This window comes from Penicillium rubens, assembly GCF_028828025.1.
Source record: "Penicillium rubens strain IBT 27055 chromosome Unknown utg000003l_segment0_segment0, whole genome shotgun sequence".
Lineage (NCBI taxonomy): Eukaryota > Fungi > Ascomycota > Eurotiomycetes > Eurotiales > Aspergillaceae > Penicillium > Penicillium rubens.
The window spans coordinates 2,579,674-2,593,692 of NW_026890601.1; the positions used below are offsets into that span (position 1 = coordinate 2,579,674).

The following is a 14,019-nucleotide window of genomic DNA, read 5'->3' on the forward strand; positions in this document are numbered from 1 at the left end:
GCCTGGTAACTGTAACCACCCGAGCAGTTCATATAGCATCAGGATTACCTACATGTAGGTAGGTTTACAAACATAGTGCCACCATCCACACTCTTCGATAGTTTCTCGAACAACTCCTAATTTACACTAGCCCGTCTTGGCAATTAGGGTTCGAGAAAGAATCGAAGTAACTGACTTGCCCTTGGGTTTCGGGACGTACTGGCCATCCTTGCTTCGTGTAGTTACGTGTACTTTTCGCCCTTCCGACTAGAGGCAGATAACATGCCAAAAAGACTGCCTTGAGGGCGCAACTAAGGACGTTGGAAGATAATACTGGAGAGAGCCTACTTGAGTGGCTATACTTTCTCCGTAATAGGCTCTTCAAAGCTGTTTAAGAGATCTTAGACTGACTTCGAAAATTCTGTATTGTGATAACATCTTGCATCGCATGACATCAGCCCGCGTGGCCTGATGAACCACGGCCTTTATATATATTGGGCTCTTTGACCTCATAATAGCCACAGGGTTCAGATAATACGGCGTTTCGAGCCAGAGAACGGTTTATTGGTCTAAGAGGCAGGTCATTTCGGCTAGACCGGTATTTCTCCAGTCTAATGTAGCCTCGTTGGCTCGCTCAAGGAAAGTCAGATGATCATAGAATGTGACTTATCGTACTCCGTGGTTGATTCCGACTCATGCTTTGCATAGAGACCGAAACGCCCAGTGACGAAAACAGGAAATTAGAAATGAAAGAAATGCATAATTCTCAGCGATTGAGCTCAGCTCTAATGATTCATCGCAAGATCGGGAATCCTACCAACATAGAACGCGTTAGAACGACCCAAAGGCCGAAAATACGACAAGGATATTCATTACAACTTACTTTCTTCGTCCAGCAACGTGCCATTTTTCCAGCATTCTTCCACCCAGCCCACGCTAACAAGATGCGGCATTTTCGCTCCCGGCTTCGCGGCCAATGTATTCCGGAGAGATGTTTTGTCCGCTGAAGACACAGTTTCTGGATCGACAATCACATGTGTGATGCCTGAGCTCTTCAACGTCTTGGCAATCTCAGCAGCCGCAAACCGGGCTGTGTTGCGAGCGAACTGCAGGCGCTGGTCCTCCCTTCTGATTTCCCGGGAGGCTGATTCGTCCGGCTGGTTCCCGTTCGAGTAGAAGTGGAACTTCAAGCCTCGGAAGAGCCATCCAACGGGTACTGTGTAGCCGGCGTTTACTCTTTCCTGGATGCGAGTCTCGATTCTCTGAGTCGTTTCTGGATCAGGGACATCGTCGGCCTGTTCTTGGTTTTGTTCCATTTCTTTGAATACCTTCAAGATTGAATGCTGGTTAGTCAAGGCCATGGTTGTTTCTCGCTATTCTCTGGGGGCGTCATACGTCCTTTAGCTCGTTGACAGTTGTATCCCGAGCATAGCTGTCCATGAATTTGTCGACATTTGCGGCAACTTCTTCCTCTTTTTCCTCTGTCATGAAAAACATATGTCTATAGAAATCAATAGATATTAGCCCCTGTATATGTATATCCTTTGACCGTCTCGACGTACCTTGGCTCGAACGGGAGAAGAAGATCCGGCAGGCCTGCATCTATTTCATTCTGTTTGACGCAGTCGATAAGCCACGATGGTCGAATGATGTTTTGCTCTCCACTCTTTTGTAATGAAGCTACTTTGACCGTTCCTGCCGAAATATTAGCTTGAGGTTATTTCATATTTGTAGAATGAAGCTCACTCCGCTCGGCAACACAGAGCGTGTCTACCGCAGCTGTCTTGGTTTGATAGATCTTGCCACCATTAGCCTTCACGAGTTGTTCCAGTTGAAGTTTTGTTTTCTTTTCTGGGACGGTCGACTCGGTCATTATAACTAGAAGGTCGCTATATTAGTATTACGTACGATAGGAAGGGAACCTTCATGATCAAACCACATACAGAAGTTAAGCTCATCGAAGACATGCCCAGAAGGTCCAAGATACTGGACATCGACATTATCCTCGTGACCAGCAACTGTGAGTGGCTTCTTAGTGGCCCTCTTTACTCGCTTCTTTCGAGAGTTATCAACAGAGAACTCTTTCTCCCGGTGTTCTTGCTCTGCATTAGATTTTAGATCAAGGAACTCCTGGACTGAGAGCGCGGTTTTCCAATCCTTGTCCTTCCGCAACTTCTTGAAGCGAGGAAATCGCAATGTCAAGCCCATGCGGAATTGGTCACTGATTGCGACGGATGCCGCTTTCACACACAAAACAATTGAGTCGGATGGTTTGATCCACATATCTGGACGCTCATGCTGGGCGTCTCCGCCTGCCAGTTCGACAAAGGTAGTGGGTGGCTTTTTCGCGTCCCATGCCTTCCACTTGCCGTCTGTATGATGGCGCACCTCCTGATAGTCAGCTGCAGTAAACCCGCCACCGACCTTACAAAAGGACCAGCATTTCTCTGCTGCTTGCGTGCTGTCGTCAACTCGTAATCCGCAGAGAAAACTGGAGAGCGCACCTCCTCGACGACCTGAGCCATAGTATCCACCAATCACAATAACGTCAAGGGACTCTCCAAATTCGGTCATATAGTCTGGTTTGACTTTCATCCAGTCATCGTGGCGTTCGTTCAGTCGATATGGAGAGCGAGGGTTCTTCAAAACAAGACCCTCTGACGCCTCAGCGACAACCTTCCGAAGAGCCGCTTCAACTTCTGTGGTGGTAGTGGCTTCCTCGTAAGAGTGAATTTCAAACCGGCGGTGGACAGGTCGGACGGTTTTCTCCAGGGCATTGCGACGATCACGAAGGGTATACTTTGTTAGGTCACGTCCGTTAAGATGTAAGATATCGAACACGCGGAACAAGGGTCGCGGACCATTTGAGAATGGATTACGTTGTTCCGCCAACGCTGCGGTCTTGAGCGTGCCAAAGGGAACCATGGCGTCCTGTTCAGGATCCCAGGTTATCATCTCGCCGTCGAGAATAATGCTCTGTACCCCATCGACGAAAGCATCTTTTAGATGTCTTGTCAGGGCACCGTTCTCGTCATAAATCCCATTCCCATATAGATAGGTGTATTCTTTCGCTTTGCGCGACCAGAAGCCAAATTTCCGACCACCTTTGGTTGAATCGTCGGGCGCCATGTGGAGTTGCATACGCTCACCGTCCATTTTCTCTTCAATCCAAAACACGTTGTCATCTTCGGTTGGTTTCATACGAGCAATGATTCTCTCAAATGAATGCATCTGAAATTGGGCCAGCTGAGGCTGGAAGCATTGCATCAACGCAATACCGCGCTCCTCTCCCTCCAGCCGGATATTGGGATCATGCAGCTCCCAGCACACACGTCGCAGACTACTAGAGATGCTGTAGAGATTCTCGGCATCTGGGTGCCAAACATCAAAGAATGTTCGCTCGGTAGCACCAACCTTCATCTGCCGAAGTATAATACGGATGAGCCACAGAAGTTCTTCGGGATTCATCCGCCGGTAGAACTCCGTCAATATTGGCAGTTGTTCATCCTCCTTTGAGGCAGCAGATAGCTTATCCAGCTTCTCGTTGACCTCCTCGATCGTCATGTCTCCCGGATCGGTCCGCATAGGCCGCTTGGAGAGAACGTCAAAACATCTTCCAGCAAAGTCACCCGCCATGCGTGTTGTAGCACCCTGACCAGGAAGCTTCCAATTCAGAAGGTTGTATCCATCTTCTGATTCTTTGTTGATCTTCATGATCTTGACGAGCATCCTTCCGATAGCTTTCTCCTTGATCCCATACATAGGTCGATCGCGATCTTTGTCGGGAAGAATCAATCGCAGGGCGGGGTAAATGTCGTCGCCGACATCCTTGCGCCACCGCGAAATAAAGCGCTCAATCACATCGCGCCGGCGCTCGAACGGGTTAAGACTTGTAGCACCTTTACCATGGGGACCAGCTTTTCGGCGAGCTGGGGCAGGCCCTGAAGGCTTCTTCTTGAGTTCACTCAGTGGATTGAATAGGTCGAGGTACAGATCGTGGAACGGCAATGTCGGGGCTCGGTTGTGAGGTCTGTTGGGGTATCTGCGAACCGTTATCAGTCAACTACCCATAATCTTAGTGTCATGAGTTAGATTTAGGCTCACTTTTCGTCCAGATCTTCTTCTTGCTCTGGCTTCAGGACATCATCCTGCCCTAATATCTCGTCGGAATCCATGTTTGACAGTTAAGAAAGGGAAGTTGGAAGTTGCACTACCCCAGATGATTTTAGGCTGCACTGCTGATAAGATAAGGATGGCCCCACTCGATTTTCGAAGTATAAGACACTCGGGGAGAGAAGTGGTCTCCAGGGCTTTTATACCTAAGTAGACAGATTTACATTATATACCACTCGATATCTTGCGTCTAACCCATATCTACATCCACCCTACTCTTCAAGATTTATTCAATTTTATGACGATCCCTTATTGTAAGCCCATTGTCTAGAGACTTGATAACTAGATGCTTTAGTGTCACCGTTCCCGACAGCAAGCCTGAGGTTGTACCTACCAATTCGCTATTTTCACATATTGGGAGTTAAAAGATGAAAAAGAAAGAAAAAAAACCAAAAAAAAAATCTGGCTGACCCAACGGAAGCAGTCGCGTGAGCTCTGTGGTGGGTATGGCTGCATACATGTGGCGGACAGGCTCGATCCTTTTGGCTGGGAGAGGGAACTTCCCATTTCTCAGTGGTATCTTCCCGAATAGACCGAGAGCCACCTTAACTTGGCTATTTCTCAAGACTTCTGTAACTCGGCAACTAGTCCGGCATCTAAGGTCAGGTTTCTTCTTCATAGTGCTCCCTATGGCTAATATAGAGATCTAAAAGGATTTACACGGGAATGACGTCTACCTGGAGCCGATGCCAATCTATGTACAGAACCGACGCAGATATCAATAATTACAAACAGTGGTGAAAGAATAAGAAATGTTTATTTGCGTTGACGATTTATCATCCAACCCCCACCACAAATCAGACATGCCCAGCACCATGCCAGGGATTATGACCTCAAGAGGAACTATATGAGCTCAACTCTGCAAGCCGCGTCAAGATAGCCACGAACTTCTTCGAGACACTCCAGGCAGTCAAGCCCGAAAGAATCTCACAACCCACCCGCAAGACCCTTTCCGGACCTTCAGCCCCACATATATCACCAACACCAGTAACATTCCCTCTCATAGTATGACCTTCCCGAACAAAAAGCTGCACAAGCTCATCATCGCACGGGCGATCAAGATGAATAAAGCTCGGTTCGCGGAGTTGCTCTGCACGCGGACTGGACTCATGGGATGTGTGCGGGTGACAGGATCCGTACGCCCACAGCGTCAGCACAGCGATGAAAGCCGCAACGGGCTCATGGAAAGCGTTCGTCGAGTAGCGACGGATATGCCAGAGGGTGACGCCGGCGTGAATGATTGAAAGTCGGGCTTTGTATTGGTCATGTTTCATCCAGCGCCAGATGTACTGCCACTCGAGGGTTTGGTGTCGTTTGCTCCAGCGCTGCTTTTCGGTTGCCAGGGAAGTTGCAAGGGAGCGCATCTCGCGGAACGGAGCGAGGAGGAATAACCGGGCAGTGTGGAGGTGGAGGATGGTTGGATGCTCGAGGCCTGCAGCTTTTGCCACGGTGCTGTTGGCGGTCCAGTGGAGGATGTCGAGGCAGTCACATGCGCTGTTGCGCCATTTCGAGTACGAGGGGATTCCTGGGAGCCATACCGAGCCTGTGGGAATGGCCGTCTCGCAAGATTGCTTCTTCGCTGTCGGGTTCCAGAAGGATAGTGGGCGGCGGAAGTAGTCTCCCACTTCCCACATTCTGTGGTAGAGAGCGTGGATGAGTAGAATGTGACCGAATTCTCCTATACCGGATACTACTCTCTTCTCAATGTAGAGGATATGGACTGCGTCGTATAAGGATTCGTTGGCTGTATAAGTTGGGGTCTGGTCAGTTTTTTGGTCTGGATAAGAGTTACCAAATGACTTCGCCCATAGCGGCTTCCATGTCTCTGCGGAGGATGCTTGCCACAGCTTCTCATGCGCGGGTAATGCAGCTTGCGCATCATCCAGAGAAAGGAGAGGTCGATTATCAAAGTAATATGCAAGAGTACAGTCCACAAGCTATTATCGTCAGTAAAAGTAAAGGCATCATTCTTCGACCAAGCTTACCCATATACAATAGCCGGTGCGTCTTCTGACCTCATCTTGAATCCAAGATGCCCATGCTGCATCTTGCGACGCCTCATTTGGTTTTGTTCGCGTCGGCGCCAATAATCGGGAAGATTTCATGAGTGTCACCAAGTCACCAAAGGTGCTCAAGGCCGAGGCCTTTTCTCGTTCGCTTCTACTATGCAGAAGTCCAATGCAATTAAACAACATAGCTTGCAATATCTCGAGAGAAGCTTGACCAGAGCGACTCTTTTCTTTCTAGAAGTGTAAAACGATTAGCGGCAAAGGAATGAATGGGATAGAAGACCGTTCTCACCTCAAGATAGATACCCCGCCGAATCAGCTCGTGGAGAGCAGCTGTACACTGCTCCATCTCGGAGATGTGGGACACGTGGCAGCCGAGTGCTATTATTGACAAAGTCAAGAGCCAATGGCTTGTATTTGGATCAAATTTGGGAAGGTGTAATATCGGATAAACTGCCTGAAACGAATTGAAGAAGAGGATGGTGAATTGGTTGCATTCGTCTGCAGTGGGAAACCTCTCCGATTCGAACACCTCAAAAAATGGAGTTTCAGTACGGCATAGTTGAACAAAATGCCGATAGATCTCATCGTAGATGGTGGTTTCAATCCGTTGTGTAAACCGGGTTATATCTTCCGGTGTCTGATCCGGTCGCAGTTCGGAGACTATGGGGAAGTCGAACCGGTGCTCGTCATCTTCAACCAGCAGCTGCTTGCCGATGTCGACTCGCTCTACATATTCACCAGGCCAAGGCGTGTGTTTCTTTCCGTGCTTCGGGAGTCTGGACGGCGCACCATCAACATAGTAGTCCGCTGACCCCATGGCGGAACCCACTGATTCTGTATGAGGAGAAGGCTCACTAATACCATGGGAGTATTGATTGGGGCTTCCCATGTTGTTTCTTAGAGAAACATGCACAGAAGGTGTCTGAGAGGCTCGCTCTGGTTGCAAAGAACCGACTTGCCCAGCATTGATAACCGGCGGTTGCCACGCTGCCCGGGAGAAGTAGGCATTTGGGCTGAGAGATTGGTTGTATTGCGAGGCAGCACCAGCAGAATGTGCGTGGCCGTTAGGATCACCCGGGAGCAAATCGCTAGGGAGCCAATTGACAGTGGAAAGCATGGACTGGTCAAAGAGCGTGGGATCAAACTCTAGCGGTACCTCCGGATTATTTGCCATGGTCATTTCAATGTCACCTGCTGTGTTCATTCCCGGCTGGATGTCTCTCATTTCAGAGTCTAAATTGTTGGATGAATTAACGGGGAATACTTTGGGGATGTCAGAGCTCGAGTGGTCATATGTCTGCTTGATACCTCCAGGGTAGATACCCGGTGGCAGTGTTTCAGACTGCCCCCGTATCTCATTTGGGATATAGAAACGAGGATTTGAGGCGTCTGCAATGGTGTGTGCATTCTGTGGCTTTCGCTTTGCGTGATCATTGCCGGGCGTAGATGATACATTGAGCAAAGTTCTAGACGATGCTGGTTCATTTTGCATGTGTATAGAAAACTGGCTCTGACCAGCAGCTGCATTCAGATCTTGGTGCATGTGTTTGAGGTTGTCGTTGTGCGTCTCGGCTTCTTGCCCTGAATCTCTCATGTCTTTTGCTTTGGACCGCCTTTGCGTGGGGTATTCACATCCGAGTGAGCGAGTGTCGCACCGGCCACATGGCGTGCCGCCGCTACATCTTACTCTTGCTGTTGCGCAACTAAAACATGCTCGAAATGTTTTGACGGTAATTCGGTGGGTGCGATCTTTCCCCCCGAACCTGGTGCATGGTGACTCAACTCATGTCGATGGAGTGTGTCACTAGGAGTTCATTAGCGTGTGATTCAACGCAAGGATAGCTATAACCCAAGCGCATACGTTCTTGAAAAGTGCCGGCCGCACTGGGCACACTCAAACGGCTTTTCCTTAGTGTGACTCCGCAGATGTCGTTTCAGATGCTCCGGTCGTCGGAAGGTGCTGCTACACACCGAGCATTGAATGTGACCGGCCATCAATTCGTCCGCATTCTGATCTGTATCCTGGCGAACTTCGGACCTCCCATGTGTTTCACCAGGGGAATCCTCGGGATTGTCTTTACCAGAGAGCATGGCTCCGATAGTGCTTCAGAGAAGCAGATAGCATTTCCTCAAGCCCAGCTGGTATGGAAGTCACATTGCAGATGTAAATGGAAGAGGGGAAAGCAAAGCGGAGAACGGATCAATCAATGGCGGCTCGGTTAATTAAAAGTCTGGGGTTGACAGTGCGGAGTTGACGAAGCTAATCGTGATGTTAAGAGAATTTATAAAACAGTGGAATCATACAGATACTGCCTATAGCATCTGAAAATGATTTAATCGCGATATGTGATTCTATATGTGTACATTGTACACATAGTCGCGTAGAAGAAACGTGTACGGTCGCGTGCACGGGCAATTCCCGTTGGTATCTCCCCCTAAATGTCTCGGAAATAAATCGTAAGACTATCCTGATCATCCTGATCATCTGGATCATCTTGATTATCTTAGTATAACCCCGGTTTCAAGTCGCATAACCTGCATACCCACCGAACTTTGCGGGGAATCGATTCGATGAATGGCGACCCTGCTTCCGCGAACCAGCGGTTGGGTGTGGCCCGGAATGACGCCTTACAAGGCGCCACGCTTGCATTCCAACACTCTAGGGATCCCTCACCCAATGTGAAGGCTAGATCGTCTGCAACTGCTGCAATGGCAAGCGATCATCACCGTTTGGGTCAGAGGACTGGATCCGACGCCCCAGAAGTGGGCTCCGTAAAGGATAAGATCGGGAGATTGGCAAGACCACTTTCGCCTCCAGCCAGTACATCACCAAGTGTCAGGGGACGAACTTCAGCCGCTTCTCTCTCCTCAGCCTCCCAAGTTGCGGCACGGCTCGCTGCGTCAAGGTCCCCCGGGCGGGACGCCAGTGCCCCGTCCTCAACTACCAGACTTGGCGCAGGTGCAGTAAGTGCGAGCCGGGTGCCACCCTCGCCAGAAAAGCGACGGCTACCAGCGTCAGCCTCTCTTCGCTCGATCCAAGGGAGACATAGTCCCTTAGATCGCATGCTGCACGAAAATGGCTTGAAATCCGACTCAGATTTGCCTATCTACGGGCGCTCTCCATCCCGACAATCCAAGACTACTCTAGATGATCAGGAAAGTCGAGGGTCGAGCCCCCATCCCTCCTTAGAGTCTCGGAATTCTTCTGCGCAGCCAGATGGGCCGAAACCAACGCTTCCGCCGCGTGTGCCACCATCACGAGGGTCTACCAGAAACCATGGGGTTGTTGCAACACCCCTGCGGCCTCTAACACCGAGCGAGGTATCTATATCAAGCCAGTCACATACGAGTACCTCTAGCACGATAGATGACTCCATTGGGATGAGCGAGGAAGGCCTCTCCAATGCTATTATCGCCTCATCCCTAGCTTCAGCACGAGCATCCCCATCTATCAAAGCTCCTCCGCCAGTTCCTCCGCAGCGGCGAGGGGCGCGATCCATTTTACATATGGCGCACCAATCCAAGAGCGATCTATCAAGGACACCAAGTCCACCGAAAAGCATGCCGATGACACTTCGCGGCATGCCGAAACCCACCGAGACCGACCACCGAAAACACAGAAACCCCCTGCACAAACACCCCCACAAACACAAGGAGGGGGATCGTAAGCGCTGGCGACGCGAGGTCACCGAGAAGGAACGCAAACGTTACGAAGGTGTCTGGGCCTCTAATAAAGGGCTTCTCATCCCTCCTGACCCTAGTGGGACCGGACCATGGCCACCTAATGCCTCGGATATGGTGCTCAACCTGGTGGTCCGGGAAATTTGGTCCCGCAGCCGCCTGCCAGAGGTAATCCTGGGGCAAGTGTGGGATCTAGTCGATCACCAACATATCGGACTCTTAATTCGCGAAGAATTCGTGGTTGGAATGTGGTTGATCGACCAGTTCTTGAAGGGACACAAGCTCCCTGTGAAAGTCCGGGACAGTGTCTGGGATAGCGTACGGCATGTTACGGGTATTAAGCTACCCCTTGGGAAAGACAAGGCCCATGCTTAAGTCTGACGAATCGGATTATGCACATCCCTGTGGTTAGTCGATTGACATCGATCGACAATGCCTAGCATGAAAAGTATTCCAAATCATCTATTCCACAATTAGATAGCGTATATCGTGAGTCGTTTAGCGATTAAAGGATCCACCCCGTTAAGAGAAGTATTTGATATCATCGTGCCCGACTTATGTCCGAACCTCCTTGTTTGGTTGGAAGAAGTGGCCGCGAACCCGACATTTCGACTAATTTTCATGAATCTCTAAGCCTTGGTAAATAATAATTCTCTTAGATATGGATATTCCGTACATCGTTGATGCATGTGGACCCACGTGATCTGATGTTTCAGACGAGTAAAATTACATGTCTCTCCTGCCCCAAAGCCAATCAATACGAGTATTTTTCGTATCGGTACGTTCACCCGAAATCCTTCGAATATCAAAATTCTCTTTCCTCTCTTGTCTTTCTCTTTATTCCCAAAATTCTGATGAGAAAGAAAGAGAGAGAAATAAAAAGTATAAAATGAGAAACATCTCCACTCTCGATTATCCTGCATATACACTGCATCCTGACACCATCTCTCCAATTTGGGGTTGGACTCGATCTCTCTTTGCTTAGTTACTAAAAGCAAATCCCGAACCTCCACGGCTCGGGATTTGCGAAGATCAAGCAATCACACGGAAGTCTCTATATCAGCGCCCTTTCGGACACGATCTTTATTAAGCCGCACAATGCCCCATCTCAACTAGTGTTCGGTTGCAAAGACACCCGGGAGGTGCAGTTTCAAATTAATGGTTCTGTAGATTATTTGACTCCATATTAAGTGTCGCCATGGCCGATACTTTCCACGATTATAACGGAGCTTCGACAGCACCTCGATCGGTTCGCAAGAAGTTTGCTAAACCGCCAGTTAAGGTAGCATGTCTGCCCTGGTAAGCAAATCCCGTGAAGAAAAAAAGAGGAACTTCTCCACTAATCTTATTCCAGTCGGGCTTCGAGAACACGATGTGGCGGCCAGATGCCATGCGCGAATGTATGTTTTCTTTGTCCTTTGAGTGCTTCGGAGGCCTTTCTATTGTGGATCTGAGTTGATCAATGTTCATTGTATGGACTAACATTCACTTTAGTGTGTTAGCAAAGACAGAGAATGTTCTTATCTGCCCAGCAAACGAGGCGGGCCACGCAAAAAGAAGGAAAAGTCCTCCCTGTCACCGGAACAGGAATCGAGGCGAGATGAAGCTCTGTATAATGCTGTCCCTTCGCCCCCGGAGTTTGAAGAATGTACGTCATCGACATGTCCCAAAAAAAAGAAAAAGAAAAAGAGCGATATACTAACCAAAATTTAGCACCGGGGATGTTCAACCAAATCGATGAGCTCTCTCTGCCTGGCGCAGGTTTGAGACATCTAGATTTCCAATCCGAAGTTCCCTCCATGTTCCAGAACTTCTTCGCTGGCGATGGCAGTCAGTCGCACATGCAAGTGCCCTTGACATCACCGCCCCTGAACAGCACTCGGACTTTCGTACGGACCTATGGAAGCGAGCCCGAAATGTAAGTATCCCTTTGTAATAAGCTGCATATATTGTCTAACATCCCCAGATTGAATGCCTATTACGACTTTATTCATAACTATTTCCCTATTCTTCCACCGCGGGCATCACCACCATGTCGTGATCGACCATTGAACTGCTCTGTTCCATGTTCGAATGCATCTGAACCGATGATGATGTATCGGCCTCGTTCGCCTCTCAGTCTTGCACTATCTGCAATCTTGGCGTTGATTCCACATCCAAGTGATCTTGAACCATCGTCAACAGCGTCTGTAATCCAGCGCAGGACATATGCGCATGCATTCGCCCAACTTGCCCATTCAACAATCGAGGCGGAGTGCGATCTCGATATATCCTCCACTGATCCCGGGCAGGCATTATCTGCCGCACGACCTTTTGTCGGACGGGAAAGATTCCACTCGCAAACTCCGGTGGACTATGAGAGTGTCCTGGCTCTCTTGGTGCTTTCAGTTTACGAATACTCCCAACGCGGCAACTTGCTCAAGATGCGGTACCGCGCTGGTCAGGCTCTTGCGATGGCTTTGGACAAGTCACTCCATGCTCAAATAGAGAATGATGAATTTCCGGAAGCTCGACGGAGAGCCTGGTGGATGACGGTTTGTATCCCTCATCTTTCATTGCTTGGTTCTTGACCTAATTGTTGTTTAGTATTATTGTGTGATTCAAGGATCTATTGTTAGCACAACAGTGAGTAATATAGGTCTTCAGACATGACTAGAGCTAATGAAGAACCAGATGCCTGCTCTCGTTATCAATGACCCGCAGTTCACGACTCCATACCCGTCGTTTGCATCAGATGCCGAGGTATGTACTTGGAGACCTCTCCACTATCTTCAATCCGCTAATTGGTCTTCAGGGTTGGGCTATTTTAATACAAGCACAACAAGTGCTTGTATCAGCAACCCAGTTTATTGACGATCTGAACAAATGCCTTTCGTCCCAGTCAGACATGTATCTTATGTTCGAACGAATGCAGCAACTTGATGCCTGGACTCATTCTGTGATTGCGCAGGCGGAGCTACTCCCCCTTCTGCCCCAGAGATCAGATTTCGGTGATCACAACGAGTCCATCACAGCCCAAAGCATACGCGCAATATCCCGCATCAAACTATCTAGGTTCGAGTCATTCGCCTTCTCATACCTAAATCCAACTAACAATGACCCCAGCGCCCAAATAAAAACGCATCGCTTCCGAGCCTTCTCAGACATCCCCCTCTTCATCAAAAGGCACTGCGACCTGACAGCAGCTAATTCAAACAGCGCCACCACAACCGTCAGCGCCAAACCCGCCGGCATCCACAATCTCACCTGCTCCTGCTCAAACCTAACCTCCTTCGAACGAGCAGCCTCAACAGAATACATGACCCCATCCGATTCCTCCACCTCGTCAGACATCCGCCCCGAAATCAACTCATACGTGTCCCAGTACGGTCAATATCCATTTGCTGCCGGGTTCCCTTACAGCCCCCAGCAGTCCGCGAAAATCTGTCTCCAGGCTGCACTCGTCATCTCCCGCATGTTCCACAGCCTGCCCGTCCCACAGCCTCTCTTAAATCCCCAGCAGCAGCAAGGTCGTCCATTACCCCGGACCATGCCATCTTTCGCATGCTGTCTGATGCAAAGTAGCTATGCTATGTTCATGCTCTACTACAAAGCGCGCGTGGCGAAGCAGCTTGCGCCTGAACCAGAGAATGATCATGGCAGGGATTCAACTGGTCAGCTCATCGAGGAACTACGGCAAGGTTTAGAGCGGATCATTGGGACCGTGTCGAATTATTCGCTTGCTTTTGAGGCTTTGGATGGAATGAGAGGTTGATGTCTTATCTTCATCTGGTATGCGATCTTTATGCTAACATTGTTCTAGATGAAATCGAAGGTGCATATAAAACGGCGTTCCCACTAGCATCTGTTTAACTGGGGCAGGGATGGCGGGGTTATTTTGTTCGTCGGTCGTTCTGAGCTTCTTTTCTATGGCACTTTCAAGCTTGCCATTTCTTTTAATATAATGATCCCCTCCTCTCTTTTCACGACTGGATTTTCCACTATTCTCGTTCCGTGCCCAACGGGATCGCGGCGTTTTTGACATCTCAGACATAATACAAATATGATTCCCTTCGTTGGTAGACAGGTTTATACGCATACGAAATACTTCTATCGCCATTGGATAAAAACAGAGAAGGCGTGTATCCACTGTTGCTATACATGCATGTCATGTTTGTGTTTGTGTGCAATCTGC

The 14,019-nt window shown here is 49.1% G+C and overlaps 4 protein-coding genes across 4 annotated transcripts; 2 read left to right on the forward strand and 2 right to left on the reverse strand.

Annotated features, from left to right (window-relative positions):
- Nucleotides 1-772: 772 nt before the first annotated feature.
- Nucleotides 773-4,154, reverse strand: N7525_007188 (DNA ligase (ATP) DNL4; the record flags this gene model as incomplete). Its single annotated transcript, XM_061213935.1, has 7 exons — nt 773-792; nt 863-1,307; nt 1,375-1,480; nt 1,542-1,674; nt 1,726-1,857; nt 1,923-4,021; nt 4,084-4,154. 7 exons carry the CDS (start codon nt 4,152-4,154, stop codon nt 773-775), a joined length of 3,006 nt encoding a protein of 1,001 aa, XP_061068366.1.
- Nucleotides 4,155-4,985: 831 nt separating this feature from the next.
- On the reverse strand, nt 4,986-8,255 carry N7525_007189 (uncharacterized protein; the record flags this gene model as incomplete). Its single annotated transcript, XM_061213936.1, is given in 5 exon segments — nt 4,986-6,089; nt 6,138-6,395; nt 6,454-7,840; nt 7,852-7,968; nt 8,026-8,255. 5 exon segments carry the CDS (start codon nt 8,253-8,255, stop codon nt 4,986-4,988), a joined length of 3,096 nt encoding a protein of 1,031 aa, XP_061068367.1.
- A 480-nt stretch (nt 8,256-8,735) lies between these two features.
- Nucleotides 8,736-10,220, forward strand: irs4 (the record flags this gene model as incomplete). Its single annotated transcript, XM_002567714.1, has 1 exon — nt 8,736-10,220. The coding sequence occupies one exon, from the start codon at nt 8,736-8,738 to the stop codon at nt 10,218-10,220; it is 1,485 nt and encodes a 494-aa protein (XP_002567760.1).
- An 823-nt stretch (nt 10,221-11,043) lies between these two features.
- N7525_007191 (uncharacterized protein) lies at nt 11,044-13,697 on the forward strand (the record flags this gene model as incomplete). The annotated part of the gene is made up of 9 exons (XM_002567715.2): nt 11,044-11,144; nt 11,200-11,245; nt 11,340-11,493; nt 11,559-11,763; nt 11,812-12,379; nt 12,432-12,470; nt 12,519-12,587; nt 12,640-13,594; nt 13,648-13,697. The coding sequence occupies 9 exons, from the start codon at nt 11,044-11,046 to the stop codon at nt 13,695-13,697; spliced, it is 2,187 nt and encodes a 728-aa protein (XP_002567761.2).
- Nucleotides 13,698-14,019: the final 322 nt, after the last annotated feature.